The following is a 26,262-nucleotide window of genomic DNA, read 5'->3' on the forward strand; positions in this document are numbered from 1 at the left end:
TACGATACAGACTTTAAAATGGAATATATTCTATTGACGGAATTTCTTAAAATTCTTCTCGGGTGAATAATCATAGCTATAGCATTTCTAGAAATCATTCTTCAGAAACCAGATCATAAAACACTTTAAACTTTTAACTAAATGTCTAAATATTCCATTTCGAAGAATACCGTAAACTATGGCAATTATACATAAATGCCTAGCCTTTCCGCCAAGCTTGCTTAACTGTACAAATTAGTCAGAAGCTTTACTGTTAATCCGACGAAATATATCAAAGTCAAAACTTTCCATTGCTTTCATAGTGTGGAGAGAAAACTAAACGACACATTGACATTTATGTATATTGTTTGGCCAATCATAAAGCTGAACTGGCAGTGGCTACTTGTCGTCGTAGTCGTCGTCGTCATCGTCATCGTCATCGTCCATCTTTCAGCTCAACTGTAGGCACTCAATCAACTTTTCAAGGGGCATCAATGCCACTGGAAGTCGCACTCAATTACACGCACTTAACACAATGCCCAGCCAGCATGGACAACATAACGATGGACGAGCGGACGATAACGATAACGATGATGATGATGATGATGATAAGAATCGAATTGGCCAACAATGCATACATCTCTTTTTACAAAAAAAGGCCAACAAATGTCAATGTAGATATACATATGTATGTATATATAGCAAAATGGCCGCTTGTCAGCAATGAAGATCTCAACTCGAGATACAAGAGCCACCAAAAGCTGCAAGTGCCAAAATGCGCCAATTATCGCTGATGCAATAACAAAGGGCTTCCCAGCACACAAAAATGAAGAAAATAATAAAGCAAAATTATTATCGGCTGTGTACAACAATGAAAGATGAAGCAGCTGAGCCTGACAAAGCGCTTCTGCTGCTGCTGCTGCTGTTGCTGCTAACAATGTGGCAGAGGCGGCAACAACTGTTGCCAATATTTTGCAATAAAATGCCCTAAAAAACAAAAAAATATGATTTGCTGATGGCAGCTACACACTAAAACACACATAGCACACAGAGAAAGAGAGAGAGAATAACGAGAACATATCATCGGATATGGCAGTTGAGAAACTTGACAACAAGCATTTGAGGTATGACAGCCACGCCCATCGACCATCGAACGCCCGCAGCATGGCAATTGGAAAACACTCAGCAAACTGAAATCGAGCACAAGTAAGTAACTTTTTTCTTTTTCTGTTACAGGAGCCAAACAATCAAGAGACTAAACTCAGATTGTACCCTCGCTGTAAAACGTATTCCAAATAACATTGCTAGCCATCAAATTTGTGAAGTCTCTGCAGGGATGCTTTGTATTCTTATAGGGTATACGCATGGTGAATTGCAACAGCTGCTGCCTTAACACAGAAAAAAATATAAAATAAAATGAAACAATTTCTTCATCCATATTTCTAGTTCTTTACTAGTTTTGCTTCCATTTCTTTTTTGGCTGATAACTTTCAAATGCAATGCCGCAGGCTGTTATGGCTTGGCAATAATGCAAAACACAGCAGCAGCAGCAGCAGCAACGGTGGAGCGTGGCATTGTGGAAATGGAAATGTGGAAAAGACGACGACGACCACGAGACAACTCTGACTTGACGTTCAATTTCTCATAAAAGTTTCTTTGGCAGCTGTAACAACAAAGGCAGCAGGAGCAGCAGCAACACCAGCATCACTAGCACCGCCAGCAGCATCAGTTGCTGTTGCAGTTGCAGTTGCAGTTACAGCATCACCACCACCAGAAGCAGCAGCAGCAGCAGCAGTAACAAAATATATGACACACAATTCAAACTTGAGAATTGCATTTCATGTTGCTGCATTTTTGATAAGGCGCTCAAATCGAAATGGAAAATGGAAAGAAAAGTTCAACATGTTTCATAATCAGGCGCAACATTTCAATCAAAATGTACAAATTCTATAATAGTTTCGCCATTTTATATGAGCGCAATAACTTTGCCACTTGAAGCAAATATTTATAACATTTTTATTGACGCCACTTGGAATTTATTTCCCTAATTTTCATATTCATGTAGTTATTTATGGAATTTCATTTTTATAACAAAACAATATTTCTATCAGATATTTATTTATTATTTGTATAATTTTTGTGATAGAATTATTTTAGTTAGTTTCTTCTTATGTTTGATGTATTAAATTTTTTTTATTTCAAATGGAGTTCCATTTTGATATTTAAATTTATATTATATTGTGTATTTTATAGTTTTGTGTATTAGAAAAATATTATTATATTTTAATAATTTAATGTTTTAAAATTTTATAAAAATAAAACAAACTTTATTTGAACAACATATAAATAAAAAATTAAAAATACATATATATTAATTTAAGGAAAAAAAAATTTTCTGTTTTCATAATACTTGGAAAAAAATTTTTTTTTTAATTTGTTATTTTATTAAATATTTTCAAGTATTTATTTAGTCATATATAAAAATTATATAATCATTTATTTTTATATATCAATATATTATTTATTTTATCATCATTTTATTCAAAACCTATTTTATTTTTCGATTACATACAAATTATTCAAGTCCTTTCAATATCTAACCTAGCTCACTTCAGAACACACTTTAAAGAGAGCAAAGAGTAAGCCCCACTAATGCCTCAACGATTTGTCCGACACTCAAGCTGGCTTTTTTTAAGCATATAGAAGTAATCGCATAAGTCTAAAACAAAATAGAAATGAAAAACTCATGCAGCAGCACTTGCATTAAAATTAAAAACATTTCCGACTGCGGCGGAAACAACTGTAAAAAGTGGCACAATGTGATGTCGCCATCCGCACTCTCCCAGCAGCGCCAGCCCACTTCACCCACTCCGCCCACCACATTCGTCAGCCTCCGGCGCGGGCCGAGTGTGTCTGTTGGCCATTTTGTTTTTACAGGCTGGGATTTGCGAGCCCATTCAGAGAACGAACCATTTTCGCTGCGGCCCATTGAGCCTGTAGGGTTTTGCAGCCCTAACGCGTTGTTGCTGTTGGAGCCCTGGGGAGCCACAACCTACACAAAGGCAGCTGGAGGAGACGGAGCAAGGGGTCAGACAGCAGCTGAGGTGTGCGAAGGAAACGTTGACAGTTGCAGCTAAAAAGGTGTGAATGATTGCTGCTGGACGAGAGATACAGAGAAAGAGAGAGAAAGGGAGAAAGAGAGTGATAGAGGGCGAGCAGAGGCAACAATTGCTTGGCATTTTTGATTAGGCACGCAGCAAACAAAGCCCAAGCGTCGACACAGGCCATAAATATGTTAATGTTAATGAATTGCAATTGAAATTGCGTTGGAGGCCAACCAACTGGGCCCAAAGCGGCAAAGTATTATTCACTTTGTACGTAGCACACTATGCGGAGCCAAAAGAACAAATTCCAGAGAAAGCGAATATATATATTCTCTTTCACTCTGCATTTTAATGCAGTCTAATTAACTTCTGGCCAACTTTTCGCATATTAAATGCGAAAAAATATATAATATATATAAGTAATGGGATGCCGCAAAAAACAACAACAATTTAAATTTAATTAAGCTTTTGCAAAGTGAAACCGCAAAATGTAAAGCAACAGCAAGCAGATTAAAAAGGAAACTTTTTTTTAATAAAAAAACAAAAATTTAAACAAAATGTGAAACTTTTAATAAGAATCACTTTAGCATTTCATCTGCAAGAATCAACAAAACACCAACAATAACAAGAACCAACCAAAAAGAAGATGATTTTTATATAAAGAAAACTTTGTGGTTAAATTAAAAAATACTTTTCATTGTGGTTAACGGCGAGGCCAAAAAGCCAGCAAATGCAGCATCGTATAATAAGTACTATATTGAAATTTATTTGAGTAATAAAAAACGAAGAAGAAGAAGAGCAGGAGGGGAATATAAGAAAAACCAATGCAAAGCAGATTTGCATTTTGAAGCCGTGGCAAAAGAGCGAAATTATTTGAAGAAATGCAAAGAACTGAAACAGGAAAAACAAAAAGCGAATAAGAAAACATTCGCCTAAACAAAGAGCCGCAATAAAATTGCCAAAAAATAAAAAGAGAGGGAAACCAACTTATGCAAGCAAAATAAAAGAAAACTCTAGCAAGTTTTAGAAGACGTGGCCACAACCACTCAGAGCACTCTGAGCACTGGGTGCACAAAGGAACGGATTCACTGCCAAATTAAACACGAAATTGAATTCTGCTCATCATAATTTCCCCAAGGATGCTTATTAGGCCAAGCAGCACAGTCGGGCCAAACAAAGCTCCCCGAAGAATTCCATTTGACGAGTGAAATCCTCGGGCTGAAGGCATCTGCCATGCCCAGCCACAATCTGACTTGGCTGCATTGCATTGTCATAAGTGCAACTGAGACCCGAACTTGATATTATTATTTTCTTGATTAGGCATGGGAGTGGGCGTGGGTGTGGGCGTGAGCATGGGCGCTAGCTGCAGCAACAAGGCAATAAAAGCGGAGCTTAAGAAAATATTAAATATGCATAGTCAGTCAAGGCGAAAAGCCAAAGCGAGTCGTGAAAGCAGCAAGGAAAATATAACAGTGCAAAACAGTTATAAAACTGTGTTGAACGAGTGCAAGGTGTGAAAAGTTTAATAATAAAACTTCTCCTTAGATTTTAATCATATCATATTTTAAGAAATTTCCTCTATAAATATTAAAACTTTATTTTAGTACAAATATAAAAAACAAAATTCTCTTTTAGTTTAGCAAACTTCGTTAGATTTTCGTTTAATTAAGATAAATCTGTTGGGCATTTGCTTGCTCAATCACAGTCAGCCGCTGAGCATACTCTCTCCCTCTCTCTCTCTCTCTCTCTCTCTTCCTCTTAAGCTTTAAATAAATCTTGTTTGCACAACACTTTCGCTACAACAAATTCAATTTAATTATTTGTTTTTCCCGATAAGCAATTAAAGTACATACATCTAAAAAAAGAAACATATGTTAACCGGAAAAACTATACCCAAATTGCAAACCTCAAACATTTAAGCCAAAAGCATGCAATCCAACCAGACAGAAAATTGAAGCGTAGCTAAACTAACTGCAACAACAAGAAGCCGCAGGTATTCAATGGAATTTGCCAAAAACTTCGGAAAGTAAAATCAATTGAATTTGACGCTAAGGCCGACAGCAGAAAAAATAAATACAGGAGAAAACTTTTGACCTGGACATCAAAATCAAATACAATGGTCAAAGTGGGCGTGGCTACAGCCAATTATCACACACAACGAGCATTGAAGCAAATTTGCTTGCGAGAACTTTTATCGGAAAATCAAGAAAAACAAGTGAAATAACAAGGCAAAAAAAAACAGAAGAAGAAGAAGAAAACCCCCCAACTTTTGCGCAATTCCCCGCAGAGCAAAGCGAAGACAAGAAACAAACAACAACAAATAAACGGAGTGAGAGATATATGCAGAGCGAATACTTGACATAGGGGCGAGCGAGCTGCTATGCAAGATACAACTACAAAAGCGTATATAGATACAGATACTAACCCATAGATATGACCCACAAGCATTCCCCGTTCCGGCCCCTTCCCCGTCTCATCAGTAATTGAAAGCAGAACTTGGTTTCAACTTTTGCCTCAAATGCAATTAAAAGCAGCAGCCGAGCGGCAGTCAGAGACGGATTTCTGCTTAATCTTTTACATCAAGAGCTGCTCGGCTGCTCCTGTCCCCAAAGCACAAACAGCAACAGCAGCAGCAACAACAACAAGTCATGGCTAAAAACTTTTCACTTGGCTAATGCAAAAGCAAAGCAATGCTTAAAATTTTATTTACGCACAAATTAAAATAGCAAGGCTAAGGAAAATGCTCGACTTGGAATTATGAGCCAAAAGCCCACCACACCATGTTGCGCCTTGAGGCAGCTTACATAAGTTTTCAGAAACGGGAAGAGACCGATGGCGAACGGAGGGCGTGGCGCGGTTGCCTAGTTTATAGTTTTGCGATTTTTAGATAATGCAAAAGTTGTAACTAGGTGCGGCCTCGAGGCGCTGCCTGGTTATTCTTTCTATCTCATGGCCTTGCCAAATGAACCTCAGCTCAACTTTCGAGTGAATTTTTGTTTTTGTTTTCGTTTCGGTTAGGTTCAATATATATATAGTCCAATTAGCTGGGCTAATAAATATGGGCGTGGGGAATAACGAGTTCCTGAATATTAAGAACTTTAAGCTAATTAAATGAGTGAAACTCGCATAAAGTGTGGCGTGAGAATAGAACTTCTGAAAGACTATTAAGACAAGTTTGACTTTAACCTTTTGGGAATTACAAGCAATTTTTATAGTATTTTTAAGCTTTCAATTGACTTGATAGCTCAATCTAGCTTAAATCCATTTAAAACTTAATTTTAATTAAGTTTTATCTATGCGAAAGTTAAGAAAGCAATTAAAATTGACGGGAATATCAAGTAAAAGTAGAAATTGATTTTACATTATAAGATTCTGCAATCAAAACAAAGCTATCCAAGGCCTTGAAGAGTCTTATGCATCTAGTAATTTAGCAATTTACAGCTGCTTCGAGTTCATTTAATCAACTTGATGATAGATCATTTAGCAGTCTCGAAAGCTGTGCTTGGCATTTTCGGACTGACCGCAATGACACGAAAGCCACAAAATTTCACAATCATCTCGAATGCAATTGAATTCGAAGTGCTTGGCCCATAAAAAATCAATTAATTTTGTGCTTCACACGTAAAGCTGCTGCTCCTGCTGCTCCTGCTGTTGCTGCAAATCGATTACCACCCCATTGAAACGAAAATTAGTGGGCGTGGGGCGGCGGTGTTATGGCAGGCCGCAAACTCAATGGGAAAATTAATACACATGTTCCCAGCAATCAAGCACGCTCTTTCTAAAGGCACCGACCACACTATTCCTTCCTCTTTGCTTCTCTCTCTCTCACTCTCTCGGCCTCTTGCTCTAACTGGAATGTGTTTCCTCTGCTTTGGGGCTTTGGCATTTCCTTTAGCCAGGTCTTTGCGTTTGACACAATTTTCGTCGTCACAAGCCAATCGGTAAATACCAAAGACTCGAGCAATGCGAATGAAATCTGAACTTTGCCAAACGTCCGCTGCCCTAAAGCACTTTCACCACAGCATAGCATAGCATAGCGCATAGCGCCGAGTATATTGTCACGTTTAAGGACCTCTATAAAACGTGTGCACTTCGATTATCTGTGGACTGTGGTTTGATTATTTTGCAACTGCTTGAAGGACTTGCACTCAAATTGAGTTGGTCGAATGCTCTGCCAATGTTGATTTACAACATTTCTAGTTTTACTTTTGGCCCAGTTAATTAACAGTATTTGTTGTTGGCTCTTAATTTCCTTTAATTGCGCTCATGTCACAGGCAAAGAAGAAGAAAACTTCCTCGAAGCACAAACTGGAGGCTCATACAAAATGTAATGATTGCAATTTTATGAGGGCTCCTTGCGCAAGACACGCTCAAGTGCCAACAATTAGAAAAGTTTACCTGGTAAACGCAAGAAATAGAGAAAAAGTCTGAGAAGAGTTCACTCCAAGAGACGGAATGTGCGCTGTATTTGACATACTAATGAATTTATGTAGACAATTTGCCAAATGGCATGTGAACTACTTCAAGAATAGATGTGGGCAGAGCCCAGAACATAAATGTCAGTAGCAAAAGTTAAGGGAAAAGACGACGGACAATCCAGAAATCGTTGCACAAATTCAAGGCACAAGACATAAATACTAAAGTAATTACCATTAGCAGGCATAATTACTTAAGTAATTGTTAATATAGGAAAGAAGTTGTAATATTTGAATTACTTTAAGTTATAGATTTCTACAGAGTCGGAAGATGTGTAGACCTAAACATCATTGTTAGACGACTCCAGTTTAGTAGAAAAATTTTCAAAATCATGCCGCAAATAATTGGTATCTACTTAGCTATTACATAGGTAATTAAAGCTGTAATTAAATGCATAATTACAACTAGCAACTAGAACAGTATTAGTTCAGTTTGAATTTCCCAAGTTGATTGTAATTACTCAAGTAATTGAATACTTTTTGCCAGTAATTACAGCACAGAGAATCAGGTTAGACTCACCTAACCACATACTAAAAACAGCAACGATCAACAACAGTATGAAATGTGGCTTCACCTACCTCAATGACCGATGCTAATGCCTAAATAACCAAATAAATTCCAAAACGAACTGGTTAGAAACACAAATAAATTATAAAATTTGACACAGCCTCACACACCATATGCAGCTTATGGGTTTATAAATGGGAGAAGGCATTGGGAATACAAATTTATTCATTATTCTTTTCTTTTTTGGGAAGTTATGTAAGAAAATGAAAAAAACGAAGGGTACAACATTTGTCAGCTAAACAGAAACTACAAATGAATAGGCGCCTTCTACTCACTGTAGGGCTGAGGTCGTGTACCGTAAAGAGGCTCCTGCAGTAATGGTGAGCGACCATTTCCAATCTCCTTAACTGAAATGAGATAAGAGCAAATGGCAAACAATTTGCGCGTGATAAATGTTTCCACAAATTTGTTGAATTTGTTGGTTGTTGGAATTGTTTGTTGTTGGATTTGCATTGTTGGTAGTTGATTTGAGTTGAGTTGAAAAGAGTTTTGTTGTGGTGTATCTGTGTCTGAGCCATTGTATATTATTGTTGTTTTACACTAATAGCTAACTAATAGAGACTGTTTGAGAGTGTGTTTGTTGTTGTTCGGTTGAACTGTTAAAAGAGTAGAGTAACAAACAAACGAAACAATGGCTAATAAAACACAAAAATATCAAACAAAATGTAGGTTAACTGGGCTCCGAGTTCCAACCCGGGAATAACATCACAAAACATATGTATATTCAGCACGTATTCAAGTCGACGCATTTTAACAGCTGCACTTTAACCGTTTGGCAGAGGGAGTGAGAGAGAGGGACACAACAGATACACCCAGGCAGCTAAAGAGAGAGAGAGAGATTGAACAGATCATGTGCATGAGAAAGTCTGCAATGAATATATACATATATGTATATATATCAAATCTGGCAGGTCGTTCGCCCGGTTCAGCTGCTGCTTTTGTGTTACTCACTGTTTTTTGCATGTCAATGAATCAGTTTTCGCTCTTTCTTGCTCTTATATTTTTTCATAATAAAGAAACAGATAAAAAGAAAGAGATATATACTGTATAAATATATATGTAGAAGAACTTGACACAACGTGTAGGCAGCTAATTTCATTTGAGTTTCTTTTTGGGGCAGGTCAGTACACAACAACAACATCAATAACCATAGCAACAACAGCATCAACAAATTGTGGGCAACGCGTCACGTTGAATTTGAAATGCGGCACAAATGCTTATATAACAATAATTTATGACAGCCAACACATATTTAGCGAAATTATGCGAGTCGCAGACAATAGTTTAGCGGTTTATTAGCTAAATCAACGACAACATGAATGTCAATCAAATGGATGAGCAAAGTTCAAGGATGGCAATTAGATAAACAAGGGAAACAAGGCGACATCTATCGACCATTTATTGAACCGCAGCTGCTGCAACATTCGCCTTCGATTTTCCAACTACGCTCACACGCTCCACACACCTGACTTTCAGGGCCACCTGACCAACAAAATCGCGACTGCGACCCCAATTTTTGTCATTTGCTTCTATTTTTCGTGTTTTTATTTTTGTGTTGCTTGAAATTTTTCTGTAGCTCGTTTTGGCCGGGTCCAAAATGAGAACCTGTTCTACAAATGCAAACAACAAATAGATAAACTTAATTTTCATGTGCAATTATTTTGTGTTTTTACTGAAATCGACTTTTATGGCTAAGTGGGCTAATGTCTTGCATTGAGTACGAATATAAACGACTTTTAAGGCGACAATTGCGCTGACAGCGGAGTAAACATATTAAAGATTTATGGATATCGATAAAAGCTGACTTTACTGAAAAAGATCTCAAATAATGTAATCTAACCATGAACCACAAAGTGAACAGAAATCGATTGTCTACGCCGCGAAAAAATGAAAATCGTTAAAGAATTTTTCAGATTATGCAATCGATCATGGAATATGGCTAAGATATAGAACTTATCCTCAATGTAAATATCATATATAAAGGGAAATTTTTAGACGATAAATTATTACCTAAGAATTAGGAATATATTCATATATATTCTGGTTGATAATCAATTGAGTTTCATCTCTCAAATTTAAGCTAAATATTTAAATTTACTAGAATAGTTCAAGGGTAAATAAGTTAAGATCTTGAAATACATTTGATCAGGTTCGCTGCTTTTTCAAATTTATAGAATAAAAAATGATGGATGCAATTTAGTGTTTACTACTTAAGTTCAGGGACTACTTCAATAACAAAATATTTAAAGATACTTTGCATTTCTCTTAAATTTTTATTCCGAGTTATTATCCATAAAGAAAAGTTTTGGAGATCTGTGATTATTATATTTCCTTAAATCCACTTTTGTAAAGTTCCATAAAGTAATTTTAGGTGCTGCTCTACGCGCTTCAGTGGTTAGGGGCTATCTTACGTTGATTTTGCACTTACAAGCTATGATAATTGGTATTTGGTAGGTAGTTATATTTAGTATAGAGTGCTTCAACTGACTCACCTCCGTCACAGTAGCTGTGTGTGTGTGTGATAATACGCAACGTTAGTCGACGTCGCGGTCTCTCTCCAAAGAACGGTGCACAATTTATATATTTATACATATATCGATAAAATATTTTTCTTTTTGTGAACCGTCAGAAACTACTTTGTCGATCGACGAAAACCAATGGGCCAACGGTACATACAACTTCTCTACACGCCCCAAAAATTCGATCATATAGAGCTATATAGTTACATAACTTTGAACAGATCCCAATGGTAAATGTTTTGATTTTTTGTTAACTTTTGATAAATTAAATAAAGTTTGAAGCTTGGAAAATTTGTGGTTCATGGCATGAAATACAGAACAAAAATTATATAATATATATAAGTTATACATATATATGTATATATAAATCTATATTTATATGGGTAAATAATTCCAAAACTAAATTATATTTCAATTATTATTTCATTATAATTTTATATTTTATGATCTCATTTTTATTATTCTCTCAGTTAGCTTCGACTCGTGGGATTTGCAACATCAGGCACAGCAACAACCACAATTGGCAACATTTTTCTTCCGATAACGATAAGTAGATCGATAAATCGATTCAGTTATCTCATTTATCTCAGTTTTATGCAAAAAATTCAAAAACTTGTCAGCGTACAAACAACGCCCCAAACATTTCAAGGATCTGTTCAAATTGTACGCTCTATAGCGACTAGCGAATCGGGACTGTAGCAGCAGCTGTCGTCGCATTAGCTCTACTGGCAATAGTCGCTGTTGTAGTAGCTCTCGCAGTCGTTATTTTATTATCCATGTGCGTATCCACAATCCGATCCCGCGCTGTCAACATCTCACACGATCATCACGATCATCATTAACATCATTCAGATCATCTGTATTATATCATGATGTTTGATCTTGTCCATCAACAACAACAATTTTAGCGCTGCTGCGGCTGCTGCATCTGCTGCGTCGCTGCCCGTGCCATGCATCCCTGCACACAGACAAACACAAGCGAGATAGAGATAGATAGTAGAATAGTGTTGGGTATTGGGTATTTTTTTTGTGATTGTGAGAAAGAGAGAGAGAGAAAGAAAGAGATACTATATAGAGACTGTAGTGAGTAGACATATACTGATTGCTTGCAACATTATTATTATTATTATTTGATCTTATTTATTTTATTTTTATTTTTATTTTGTATTTTGTCTGCGAGTTTTTTGCGTTTTGTTGTTGTTGTTGTGATGCTTAGTCCTGCCCAGATATAGAGTTTTCATACATACATATACATATATAGGCATATAGCTCTATATATACATATATACATATACTATGCTTGCATAATTCGTGGTTGGTTTTTGAATTTTTGTATAGATTGCATAAAATTGAATATATATAAATATTTTGTTGTACTTTTGCTTAAGTTTTGGTGCATTCATATATTTGATTTTTTAGTTGCATAACTGTTGTTGTTGTAGCTGTTGTTGTAGTAGTTGGAGTAGTAGTAGTAGTAGTAGTAGTAGTAGTAATAGTAGTAATTGTAGTTGTTGTTGTTGGAATATATACTTAAATTATTTTTGTTTTTGCTTTGGGTTTCTTTCTGTTCTGAAACTTCTACACACACACACACTCACAACAAACAGAACAATAGTAGTATTAGTATTTTTCTTTTAATAGTATTTTTAGTATTTCTGCATTTTCTGTTGCTTTCGGGGTTAAGGTAAAGAAGTAAGTTAAGTTTTGTTGGATAGCAGACAGGCAGGCGGGCGGGCGATTGGTTTGGGCGTTTGTTGTTTGTTCAGGCAGGCGGGCAGGCTTTAGTAGGGGCAGGGGGCGGGGGCTGGGTGCGAGCTATGGCAACGCATTTTGATTGTTATATATGCTAGATAAATCGAGGTTTGGGTTTTGGATCCGTGTGCTGTTTTTATTATTTCTTTCTTTAGATTATTATTGTGATAGTAACTGTTGTTGTTGTTGTTGTTGTTGTTGTTGTTGTTGTAGTAGTTGTTGTTGTTATTGTTGTTATTACCTTTAAAAACACTGGCGTAAAAATAAAAGAAATATAAAATCAAATAAAATCATGAATATACAAACAAAAATCATAAATAATTAGCAATATAAATTAGTTAGTAAAGTTTGAGTTTTGGCGCGTAGATTTTCTTTTTAAATTGAATATATATCAATTTTTTTTTGTACAGTGCGAGCAAAAAGCTGGTTGTTGTTATTGTTGTACTTGTTGTTGTTGTTGTTGTTTAAGATTGGACTGAATTTTGTTGTTGTTGTTGTAGTTGTTCTTGTGGTTTGCTGCACTCGATTTGCTGCTGCGTTTGCTTATAAAAATTCTATTTTTTTTGCGCTGTTGCTTGTTGTTGTTGCTGGCTTGATGTTGTTGTTGTTGTTGATGTTGTGGTACTTTGTCATATAATACAAAATGTTGCTTTGTATCTGTTGTTGTTGTTTTTTGTAATATAATACAGTGTGTTCAATAATTTTTAGTAGTAGCAAGTGAAGAGATTTCTTTAGGTTTTCTCGTTTTTCTTTTTTTGAATTTTCAGTTTTATTCTCGAAAGAGTTTTATTTCGGGTTAATTGTATTTGTTGTTGTTGTTGGTTTTAGTAGGCGCTGTGTTGTTGTTGTTTTTGTGTGTTGCATGTTGTTTTTGTTGTTGTTGTTGTTGTTGCTGGCTTGAACTGCTTGTGCTTATTGTTAAATGATAGAGAGAGAGAGAGAATTTTCGTGTCGACAGGATAAAAATTTGAACGTTGAAGTAGTCGTAGCTGCATTTAATGGAGTTTCATCTTTTTGCATTTGTTTTCACTAATATTTGATTTCTTTTTATTATAGTTTAATATTATATGTATTTATATAAAATATATTTACCATGTGAATAAAATATGAAACTTGTTTTCGCACAAATCGAACAAACAAAATAAATATTTATGCATTTAATTGGAAGAAAAATCAAAGTATTGATACGTTTCTTTGTCAAAGTTTTGTAAGGAGTATATTTTGCTTATATAGAGCTAAACTAAGCTTAAGTTTAAAGATTTTATAGCTAGAAAATCACTGTTTGTTTTTTTGTGTGGTTCTTGTATAAAGCTGTGTGTGTATGTGTGTGTGTAACGAAATGATTCTGTGTGATGAGTGTGTGTGGCTGGATAGGGCAGAGTTTGGTTAGTAAAGCCGGTAGAAACACAAAATAGATCAAGCCAAAGAAATAGATCGCAATCAGCATCGATTTGTATTGTATAAGAGTTTATCATACAAGTGTTGGAGGTTTAATATGTATTTTTGCACAATCAATCAATCAGTTGATTAAAAGATTGTTGGCTATTGAGTTTATCATCCTTTTATTTACAAAAAAAAAATCCAAAAACAATTCCAAAAGAATTGAATGGGAACAGGTTGCTAAGACCCTTCAATCAATCGATCATTCAATCATTTTGGATAGATCTCTGAGTTTTCTCACTCATCAATCTGATATTCGATATATTATCGATTCCACTTATTTTCATTCAATCAATCATGATGTATTGTGGCTAAAATCAGAGCTAACTAAGATTATTCAGCTACCTTTTCATATAAGGATTGTACTGAGCAATTAGCCAATCAACATTTTGATTGAATACTGTCAAAATAAATATGCCAACTGACTAAACTTATGCCAAGTACTTGCTAACAAATGTTTTAATCAATCTTCATTAGATAATCCAACTCAGTGGAGATGAATTCTAAGTTTTTACTAAATGGAAACTTGTGCTATCAATCAATAAAACTTTTAAGATAAACATTTGAATATTTGCATCGCTGATTTCAAATCCAGCCATCTGTTCAATTTAGCCTAATGATGGGTGACAACCTCAAGAGCTGACAGCACTTTTGATGCGCCACATTAGGTTTGGGTAAAACAAAAAGCGTGTAACCAGATTAGACGATGGCCGGCCGACGAGCCAACGACGGAGGACGAACGTGTGTCCCCAAATGTATTCACTGGGCACTAAAGTGTCATTCCCAGAGCCAAAAAGTTGCTTCCCGCACTCACACACACACACACATACCCACGAACAGCAAATCTGATATTATATGGGGGTAAAGGGATGGTCATAAAAACCAATTTAATTGGATCTAAATGCTAAAGTTGACGCCTACGCGGGGGCCATATGAAAAGCCAGTCCGCAACAATTATACCAGACAAAATATCATGGCGAACATGTTGTGAGCTGGCCGCACGAAGGGTTTGGTTGGCTTCGGCTGGCCCCACCCCCCATTATGGCCGAAAGCAAATAAAATGCCCATATCTGAGAGGGCATAAAAGCAAATTATTCACACTGATTACACGAAGTTTGCCGCTTGACATAAACTAAGCTACGCTGAAAAATAAACCGTTATAATTACGTTGCATTATATGATGGCAAGGAGTGTGGGGGCGTGCGGGTGGGGGTGGTTGGGAATGAGTGGAAGTGGGAGTCAGCATATGGCTGGGCAAATGTGCCACTAAAAACAAATTGAGGATCCAAAATAGCGCAAGGCTCTAGATAAAACGAAAATAATCAGCAACCAGCCAGGCTGAAGGACTGTTACACACTCACACCAACATACGCCCACATCCACATACACTTACACCCAGAAATTGTCGTGTCATAAAAATAAAGTGCCTAAGAAACAGTGAAGAGCATTGGGAATATCTGCCATGCTGGGCGAGAGGCGCGTGGCTGAAGCACTGCAGGACATGGACATGGCCATGACTATGGCAACGGATCGGGCAAACAAATGTTGATTTAGGATAAGCAGCCAGTCGGGCCAGATGAAATAACGAACATGTTTCTTTTTCCTTTTTACCACCATGCTTCGATTCCAATTTAAATAAATAACAAGTGGCGCTGGCTGAACTCAAGGAGTGCAGCGCCAAGAAGATACCCAGTAACGGGAGGACATACAAATAGCTGTGACTCGAGTAGCTTGACAAGTTTGATCAATGCTGAATGGAGTGGAGAAAAATTCATATGAAAAACATGTATTATGTAGAGTTTCTTTTTCAGCCTATATCACCCCACTTAACGCATTACAGGGTATCAGCACGGCCTCACATTACAGACATCCCTTCAGTTGAATGCTTTGCGTAATAATTGAAATCACAGGCGCTCAAACACATACACATACACACTCACATAACCTAACTCACACAGACAGAGTTGCCAACGCAACGCATTAGGGTTGTCATTGTCATTTGCATACATGGCCATGCCTGTGTGTGTGTGTGTGTGTGTGTTGTCCCATATGAATTATTTATGCTCATTTAATTCGATAGTTGTGTGTGCCATCGCCTGCTAGTCACATCATAAAACTGAGAACACCTTTTGCATTCCAGCCCGGGCTTTCCGTCAGGCATGATTTAATCATAAACGTAAAGTAGTTTTGTCATGTTTTATGTCAGCTGCCCTCTCCGCGCCTCTCAGTATTCAAATTGTTCTGTTATGCGACTTTTAAATGTGTTTCGTGCTGGCATTTCTCTTTCTTTTTTCGCTTTTTCTGTTTCTGTTTTTGATGACTTTTGGTATTTTGATTGTTATTTTTATGTGTTGGCAATTTTTTTACTGTAATTTTTGTAGCTACATATATCGTGTCTTTGTGGTAACTAATATACCCTGTAACTAAGGGCAGACAGAGGGTATGTAGAGAGAGAGAGAGAGAGAGGGAGCGAGTGAAAGACAGCAACAGCTTGAGCTGCTCTCTGGCTACAGTCATATAGTATAGAAAACATATTTATATTTTACAGGGTATCTGTTGCTCGTACATTATCACGCCCAGTCTAGGCTGCTTTATTACGCCACATTGTTATTGTTATTGTCATGCATTCATAAATAAATAATGACATCCATTACAATGCAGGTTTTTCTCTGTGTTGTGGTCTCGTACAAAACACCGAAGGCAAAGGGCGCTGAGGTCGCCGCTGCCAGTTTTTGTGGTTAATTATAGCATAGTTTTTGGGGGATGGCATTCAGTTATATTTTTCTGTTTTGTTGTTTGTATTTCGTTTCTTTTTTTCTGGTTTGCTTTTGTTAGCTGATACGATAATAGCAGCAGAAAATGGCGCATGTGTCAGCTGTTATGAGTTTTCCGGACTAAATGTTTACTGTGGCCATATTTGTATTAAAGTGATTGATCGCATAACAATAGGGGCTGGGGTTGCTGCTCGGTGGTTGGGTGGTGGGCCCCCAATGTATTATAAGTATATGCATATAAAATATAAATATAATTAAGTTATGGATATGCGGGCAAAATTTAACGACAACAGAGCGAAACAAACAAATGTTGCTATCACGAATTTAAGCGCTGACAAAGTTTGCCTAAGGACTTATATAGAAGCCCTACTTTGCAGCTGACATGCAAACAAATTTATCACTAAACTTCTGCTTCAGCTGCTAAAAACAATTCCTAGCCACTATATATATAGCAATTCCAGCTAAGGAAAGTCCAATTTGAAGTCTCGTTCGTCTCGCACTAATCGTGTCTCTATAATAAGCCAGAAGCGCAGCTAACTTGGAGTCCAATTGCAACTGTCACTTGGAGAGCAGAGTGCAAAACTGCATTACGTATACGTAACTACACATTACGTATTCGTGAACTAGCTGCACGTAGTCGTCGGTTTGTCAAGCGCTACTAAAAATCGAACGTCCTTGGCTAACAGCGGTAGTAAGGGGAAAAATAAAACGGAGCTCAAGCAACTCAGCGACTTAAAAAAAAAAACAATTTGCTGTCAAATAAAGAGCGAACTGTTCGCCCACAAAGAAGCACAACGTAAGAACACATCGCGTGACAGCACGAAGCATGCCCCAAATGCGATGAGCATAAGAATCTATCTAAATAGAAAGAAATTCAAAAAAGCAAAGAAAACACAAGTATAAGTCAGAGTGCAGAGCGGAAGCGGAAGCAGCCAAAGGGCGGACCGACGGGGTGAAAACCGCAACTAGGATGCCATGGAAAATGAGTGGAAAATTAACAAAACGCCAACCGCGCGCATAGATAAAATTGCACGTGAAGTGACTCGCTGTGCAGACACAAGCCACTCGTAAATATGCAGGCGAAAAAGCTCCCTCGCGAAAGTCAACCCTCAGCATATATATATATATATTTGCCTGTCTTCTGTCAGCTTGGTTAGCCAGAGGCGACCCTGACGCTTGGCAAATGCAAATACTACACAAATTCTATTTGTTTTGTGTTTTTTTTCGTCTTTTTTTTTACACTAGAGTTTATAAAGTTAGCATATATATATTTTTAGTTGCGGTTAGTTTCTGGGGCTGTTTGCTTTTGAGGTTAGATTTTTGTTTTTTTGGGCTAACTACAGTAAACGGTGTTTAAAGGCAACTTTAGTACGTCCTCTAAATCGATTGCAGTAGGCACTCTCTGCTCCATCTTCGCGTAGGCCCTGTGACCTGTGCAAATGTTTTTGTTTGCATTTTTCACTTGATATTTAACTTGTTATCGCCTTTGTTTTGTCTCGTCCTAGAAGCTAAATAGCTTCTATTCTGTTGTTGCCTGCTTTCATTGCTATTATTGTTGCCAGTCATGCACAATTTATGGCTGTGCGTCAGCTGTGGGCGTGCCCCCTGTCACCACCAGCAGCAGCAGCAGCAGCATTTTTAATGAATTCTATTGATTGGCCAGACCCAGCGCAGACCAGTTTATAATGCCTGTCATATAAGGTCGAAGGTCAGTGGGGGGCGCCGCTGCTGCTACTTCTGTTGCTGCTTTACATTAAACGTCAAGCTGCAAGCGAAAGCTCACTTGGAGCAGAAATTGCTATTGATTTGCATTCTATTAGCAAATGAATGGACAACAGCCGCCTCCGAAGCCGGCGGTCTCTCTTAAGTCTCCTGCATAATTCAAGCAAATTAAAGCGAATTTTTTACTATATAAATATAGATTAGCTAATGCAGCTGATTGTAAATGCATAACGAATAATTGTTAAACGTGACAGCCAAAGCTATTTCTTTTTTATGAATATTTAATTTGCGGTAAGAAAGCCAGTTCTTGGATATTGAAGCTAATCGTAGATAATTATATTAAAATTTAAGTAAACTTCGACATCCTGTTACAACTACAAGTTTTTTTAAATATATAAAATATTTATCAATTTTATTTTTTTTTCTTCCATAAACTTTTTTAAGGCGAAGCCTTAAGCCATAAATTTTGTTTTTGATACTTAGAAAATGTCTAATTAAAAATTAAAGCAAAGTTTTTAATAGACAAAAAAAACTTGCATGAAACTAATTACAAATGCAGAACAAATGGTTATGGTTGAACATGACAGCCAAACTTGTGTTTGATATAAATATTTAAGTGGAGCCAAGAAATGAAATTCTTAGACCTTGAAGTTGTGTAAATTCGTAGGCAGTAAAAAAAATCTAGCCTAATTTTAATTATCGTATAGAATTCAATATATTTTAAGCATTGCTTATATAGATTTTTTAATTATGTATTTTTTTCAGATCTGTTACTATTTATTATTTAATTCAACTATGAATAATAGAATGAATTATTTTTATTCATTTTCGTATTTAAATTTTATTGTATTTTGTCTAGAGATAAAGCAATTTGTACTAAAGTAAATCAAATATTTACTTTAAGGATTCCTCATTAGTAAAACTCTCACAAAATGCAATGCTAATTAGAGCTGAAATATGACTTTGCTCAAGTACCTTAAATAACTCAAACAATAATGAAAAGCTTTTCGTATTGTAAATCCAATACGTATCAAATAAATCTCAAAGATAAACCGACAGCGCTATGCAATGCACTTGAATGAAACTATCCATTACAAATTGCCAATGAAGGGGAGAAGCGCAGCAGCATCAAACAACATTCACAGCCACACACACGGACAATGAGCAGGAGGAGAGAAGTTAAACAGAGATGTGGCGCCATGCGCCTCTGGCCACATATCATTGTGGCATGTTCATTATGTGAGATGCCCACTCTTTCTCTCTCTCTATCTCTGTCTCTCTCCTATCTGTGCCTGTGTCCGGCTCTAATTTACACGCCCACATAATGTGGTACCAGATGCTGCTGGCTGGTCGTACGACTGCCGCCAAGTTCATTCATTTTGGCATTCATTGATGGCAACTGGACTTGGCAAAAGCAAACTGAGCGAGCGATGTGGGCGACGCTGGACGCCTGCACTGGGCAGGCCTAAGTGCAATGCAACAGACACCAGAGGCACGCACACCTCCACCTGCTGCTGACGCGGCATGCAAATGCAGTGCAAACAACCAGAAGAGGAAGAGCAACGACAGGCAGCAACAAATAGCTGAATGCAAGGCACATGCCACAACCCAAAAAGAACAAAAACAAAAAACCAACAAACTGAAAAAAGTTTGTCCAGCAACAAAAAGTAGCAAAATATGACAGTGGGCACACTCAGTGTGGCGGCATCGTCTGAGTTATTGTGGCTTTGGCCATTCCAGCCAGTGGATGTTGATGTTGTTGTTGTTGTTGCTGCTGTTGACATTTGCAATGCTGCAGCAGCAGCAGCAGCAGCAGGAAGCGGGGAGCTGCATGGCTGGGAAGTGCTGTATGTCGCGCGAATGGCAGATTTTCTGCAGTTTGTCGGCCTTTTGAAGTTCGGGCAAATTGCACGACAACGTTGCCGCCTCGCTGTCTGCGACAACACACAGACAACAGGCCGGCAAGCAACAACAACAGCAACAACGAACGTTTAATTTCATTTTTATTCAAAGTGAAATATAAAAATTAAAAATGGCATTTAACGCGCGCAACTTTGTCGACTGTCATAAAGCGAGACATGTGCCGCAGCGCGTTGAATGTGGGCGACGGGAGCGGAAAAGGTGGGCAGGACGGAGGTGCCAAGAGGTACTGGTGCCAGGTGCCAGGTGCCAGGTGCTGCTGCTGCTGCTGTAGCTCTCATTTGATGTGGCCAATATTATGGCTAGGGCGTTGGGCGTTGGCTGTTGCTATTCCTGTTGCTTTGCTAACTTTGACGAGGCTCGTGCGCTCTTGAGTAGCATTAATGTTTGATGTTGTTGTGCGCTAGAAGCTCTCGGCTGTGGAAATTAGAGCTGCGACACGGCGCATTTTGCATGACCTGTGTGACAGGCGCTAGGGCAGTCAAAAAGGTTTAAAGCTCGCCCGTTAAAGAGATCAACAAACGCAGACGAAACCCTAAGGGCAGGCAAGAGAATATGAAATGCGTAAAGAAAATATTGTGTCTATCTAGACTATTAAAAGAAAACAAGAAATAAATTCTCTGGCAGACACAAAGGACTGCAGCAACTTTGCAATATTATCCAAACATATCAAGCATACGTCAGGTAAACCATGCTCCTATTCACATTACGTATACGTCAAGAGCGCCCGTGATAAGGGTACGCAGTTTCTTAGAATTCTCTGTATGTGGATGTGTGTGTGTGAGATAGTTTATTGTTTGATACATCAAGCATACGACAGGTAAGGCGAAAAATCAGTTCAACAGATTCGAGAGAGCAAAGTTTTTCAAATTAAATTTCACATGAATATTGCGTATACGTGACGTAACGCATGCTGTGTATGGGTTTCATATTTCAAGCGCTCGCAGGGTAAAGTGCGAAAAATGTTTAGTTAAACATTAAGCATACGCCAGGTGGCACAGCTTTAGGACGGGAGCACATATATTTCGTATGCGAAACGTTGGCAAATTATTAAATATTGATGCAAAAAATATTTAAAAATATACAAAAACAATGAAAAAAAAAATAAATAAAAAAAATAGAAAAATATACATATAACAAAAGAATATAATAAATCAATTACAATAAATGAATTTTAATATTTATTGAATATTTTACAGCTCGTGTCAAATTTAAATATTTATATAACAAAAAATTAAATAGATTTAATTAAATTGCAAAGCCTGATCTATTAATACATTCATTGTGCAAATCGTAATCAAATTACGTGGACGCCTCGTCGCTCTCGACATTTTGATATGTTATTTATAAATTTCAACACTCGAGTGCCAAAGTTTAATTGCCAAATAAATTTTAATGTAAATAAAAATGTTGTGAATGTGTTTGGCAATTGAAAATGTTTACAAAAGTTTTACATTTCACCTAAAAGTTAATTAAAAAAAAAAAAAAAAAAAATATGAACAAGACTTAGCCAACTAATTGACCAAACAGAGTTATGTATATATACATATATGATGATATATAATGCATATATATTTACGCAACTCTCTCCACATGTGGGCAATAAAAAGCAAGTGTGTGTATGTGTGTGTCTTCCTCTTCATGTGTGTGTGAGAGAGTGGGTGTGCGCGTGTAATCAGTGTGAATTATGAGAATATGCGAAATGTTGTTTAGTGTAATCATGATATATAGATATATATTATATGTAATTATATATATAAAGTATTCTCTGTGAGGTGCATAGGTACGCTTATAGACTAGTAAGAAATAGTAGTAAAAAATGTGAACGCACTTGGTTGAATCTCACCTGTGCTCAGGGTGTAGTCCCAGCTGGTGTCTGTCTCATTCTTATAAACATTCAATTTCTCCGGCTATAAAAATGGACACATTTTGATTAAGTATATACAACTATAGAAATATGATTGGATCATTTGGGGAACTCACCTTGGCAAAATCAATTTTAAGAGTGCAGCATCCGGCATAGATGTCGGCTCCATTGAGATTCTCGCGTGCACGTGTAGCCGCATCGAGGCTATCAAATTCAACCATGGCCTGAACGCCGTTCTTTTTGAAGATGACAATGCGCAGCACTTGGCCATGTGGATTGCAAATTTTATGCAAGACATCCTGCAAGAGACAAAACGAGAGTGAGACAGAGAAACCAAACGAAATTAAAATTGAGATTGAAGCCAGTCGAGAGTTAACATCAAATTGAAAGCCTCTGCCGCTGTCGCTGCCGCTGGCAGCCCAACTGTCTGTCATATGCAGGCCGGCCATACAACCCGACCGCAAAAAATGGAAAACTCAGAAAAAAGAGAACCAAACAAAGCAAAAACAGGCCAAAAAGCTGCCAACGAGTTTTCTGCCCCAACCCCCCGCGGCAACCTCCCCCACTGTCCTCTGACTAATTAATAAACGAGCACCATGCAGCAGACACAAAAGCAACAACAGCAGCAACAGCAACAGAAATGACAACTGCAAAAAATGGCTGCAGTCACTACCATACACACACACACACACACATTCACATATACAGTCTGACTGACATTTCAGTAGAAACAATTCTCAGTCGAGCTGCAAATAACACGGCATTCCGAAACGGTTCACAAATGCTAATTTGCTATGCAGGAAAACACACAGCTTTTGAGATTTAAAGGAATTTTGCCTTGGGCGTTTTATAAGCTAATCTCTTTTTGATTGTTTCGGAGCTAAAGCAATTTATATAACGAAGCATTCATTAAAGCTGAATCAAGATATAAGTGTTTTGTTATGGATCGGCACAGTGAAGACAGTCAAAGCAGCTGCAGCTGTTTCCTTTACAAATATTTCTTAGTTTCTTTTTGCAGTGTAACTAAAATTGTAAGGGCAACATAGATAGTCAAAAATTTATCTTTTATATATTATTTGGTTCATATTTATATTTCACGATTTATTTTAGGCACCAGCAAGCGACAAATATGTGTTGCTGCTCGCTCCGATGAGATGTTAATACGTTAGCCTATCGATATAAGAGGAGCTGCAGTATTTAAACGCTAATTAATTGTGATCTTAGAATATTTAGCGAGCAAATTCCACTCGTAATGTCCTCCATGCAGAACTAAGAACTAAAGGTATGCTCATATATATATAAGTATATATTATACATATTTATATATTCTATAAGCTATGATAAAATTGTATATTCAATTTGATATCTCACATATAAAATTTCATATATTTATTTATATTTGTAAATATTTCAACTGAATTAAATCTTGTTAACAAGCTGTGCTGCAACTAAAATTTTCATTTTATAGCTTCACAAATGCCACACAGAATAAATGCAAAAACAAAACATTGAGCGGAAAATATTGTCGAAAACTTTTCATCGTATTGTTGAGCCCGGTAAATTAATTTTCAAGAATATTTAATCTTCATCCGCTTTTGCTTTTCCCATTTTATGATAAATAAAAATAAATAATAGGAGCACATTTAAAGTTCTCTGGCATCTGTAGTTAACTGCTTTGTTGCGTGCTTTTCTTTTTTGGCCCGTTAATTGGAATTTTTCGTTTGGTTGGCTTACAGTTCGCCTGCCTCGGCCGGCCCGCCAGCCTAGACCCGAAAAATTGTTGGCATTTTCACTGACAGTTGGCGTTGGTAAAACTCATTAGCATAATTTAATAAGCAGTTATTGTCTAGGGCCAAGTGCGAAAGAATTTTCAGACAGAGCACAGCCGAAAGTACATTTTCCAATTAACATTTATAAATTTTCGAAAATTACGTTAATGAGTTTTCCAAGCAGCCGCCAGGCAGTGCGACGTGTCTTAAGACCTAATACTATAAATATATATTTATGCCTACGTATATACATATATATCATAATTTATATGTATATGTATTCCTGAATTGATGGCAAATTATAATGAGTTGCTCTTGGCATGGAAATTTATGCTAAATTTAAGCTGGAAAATGTTCGTCTTCGTCTCATTTCGCTGCGTGCCTATTTATTCATTTAAGAGCACAAAATATTCACAAGGCGACCAGGATGTTTCTCCCCATAATGGGTTAAATGTTCAATTTGCAGAAGTTTTCCTGCTGAGGGAATGGGGGCCAGAAGTGGATTCACTCTCTCATTGTCTTTCAGGCGGCGCATAAATCTTGTCGAGAGCGCTGGGGCTAAATATATTTTGTTATTCATGAAATTCATCGATAAGTCGGGCACAACAAATTTGGCGCTCTTGTTGAAAATGTTTGCACAGATTTTCCAATCAACAGCACGAAGAGGACGATTTGGGGTGGGGCCGGCAGTAATTGACAGCACAAAGAATGGCTGGGCGTTGCGAGCGGAGGCTTGATTAAGTGGCTTATAAGAGCCAGCCTAAAGAATTTGCTTTATGCTTTTCGTTTTTTCTTGGCGTGTGGTTGGCTTAGCACAAAATGAAGATTAAAAGGCAGGCCTTAGGGCGGTTTCTGCCCGTTAGCAGGGATTACTTTTAATTTGTTGCATTGCCTGGTAGCAGTTGGCTAGCACGAAATCTCACAGCATAAACAAGTTATTGATGGAAACAGACAAATTTTAAAGTCAATTTATGAATAAACTAATCAATTATTATGCTTAGCCTCTGCTCGCTATCCCCTCTCTCTCTCTCACTCTCTCTCCCTTTTGTATGTATTAGAAATTAATGCAATGCTCGACTGCTTGGTTTTCAAATCTTCTTTGGCTTCACTGGCTTTTGAAGTGTTTGCCATGGCACTGGAAAATTGCTTTGCATTAATTAGCGTATCTGGGCAGACTCGCACACACACACATACACAACTGTGACTACACTTGAGTCATATTTAATCCTATCCAATTACCAGAGAACAATGAGAGTGCGGTACATACACTCAAACTACAAAACTGACGTTGACTGCCATGATAACATAATCACGCATTTGTCCACTAGGACAATACATACACAACTTGAGACGGTCAGCCTTTCAGCTTTTAGCATATCAGAAAGCAGCACGCGCCATCCATTCATTCATTCATTCATGCATTCACACATTCACTCAGTGAATAAGCTGTCTCTCTCATTAAGCAGACTCATTTATTTCTCTTGCACTTTTCTCAGCTGCTCAATGATTGCGACATTTACAATAATTGCGCACATTTCGACCGTCCACCCACATGTCCAGCCAAAGAGCTAGCTGGTCTAGACTTGGTGTAAATTGCAATAAATGCTGGAAAATTGTGGGACTAAAGAAGGAAAATAAAATAAAATAATATCAAGTTGGGAGCAGTCAGCAGCCAGCAGCCAGCAGCCAGCAACTGGCAACTCGGCCAAGAAGTAAAATGCATAACTATAAAGCGCACTGCCAGCAAAAACTAATTAGAAAAGTTCTGCGGCGCAGGCGAACGAAGTCGAAAGGGGAAATACTTGTTTTTCTTTCAATGAAACAAGCTGTGGACATCACAGCAGCTGGCAAGTGTTGTGGGTGGTTGTGTCTGTGTGTGTCTGTGTGTGTGTGTGTATGTGTGTGTCTCTGCTCTCTCTCTTTGTATGCGAAGCGATGAGCAGGCATTATTAATAATTAAGTAATAGAACACACACTTTAATATGCTTGCCTAGTATGTATGGCGTGTGTGTGTGTGTGAGTTAGTAAATGAAAATGTGGCTCATAAAACAGCGAAGGAAGTGACTAGCACCCAAGGACCTGCTGTTTTACCATGAATTCACTATGAATATTTAACCAACATAGGAATAATTATGGGGAATAAGTGCTAGAAATATATTCCAAATTGATTGGGCATGATACCGTTATGTTGTGATCAAAGAAATTTGAAAAAGTTACAATTATATACTCATATATCCTACCTAATATATTATGATTAAATTTGATTTATTATGATTACAATTTTATATATATATTTTTTTTTTATTATTAATTATATTTTATTTATTAGATATTAAAATTTGTAATTTGTATTTTATCGAAATATAATTGGCT

The 26,262-nt window shown here is 37.2% G+C and overlaps 1 protein-coding gene across 23 annotated transcripts in view; it reads right to left on the reverse strand.

The window, feature by feature from the left end:
• Positions 1–26,262, reverse strand: part of sm (heterogeneous nuclear ribonucleoprotein L) — a 196,375-nt gene that overhangs the window by 49,178 nt on the left and 120,935 nt on the right. For 8 of the 23 annotated variants that reach the window (XM_089260663.1, XM_089260661.1, XM_089260662.1 and 5 more), the window contains 3 exons: positions 22,237–22,419; positions 22,085–22,163; positions 8,423–8,473 (listed from right to left, as the gene is read on the reverse strand). In XM_089260663.1, coding sequence (XP_089116789.1) covers positions 8,423–8,473; positions 22,085–22,163; positions 22,237–22,419 — 313 coding nt within the window. Of the gene's footprint in view, positions 1–8,401; positions 8,474–10,618; positions 10,954–22,084; positions 22,164–22,236; positions 22,420–26,262 lie in introns of those variants that run through there. The other 15 variants (XM_018105846.3, XM_030382248.2, XM_018105851.3 and 12 more) reach the window with 6 other exon arrangements.

This window comes from Drosophila navojoa, chromosome 5, assembly GCF_054131105.1.
Source record: "Drosophila navojoa isolate 15081-1374.11 chromosome 5, UAZ_NAV_1.0, whole genome shotgun sequence".
NCBI classification, from domain to species: Eukaryota; Metazoa; Arthropoda; class Insecta; order Diptera; family Drosophilidae; genus Drosophila; species Drosophila navojoa.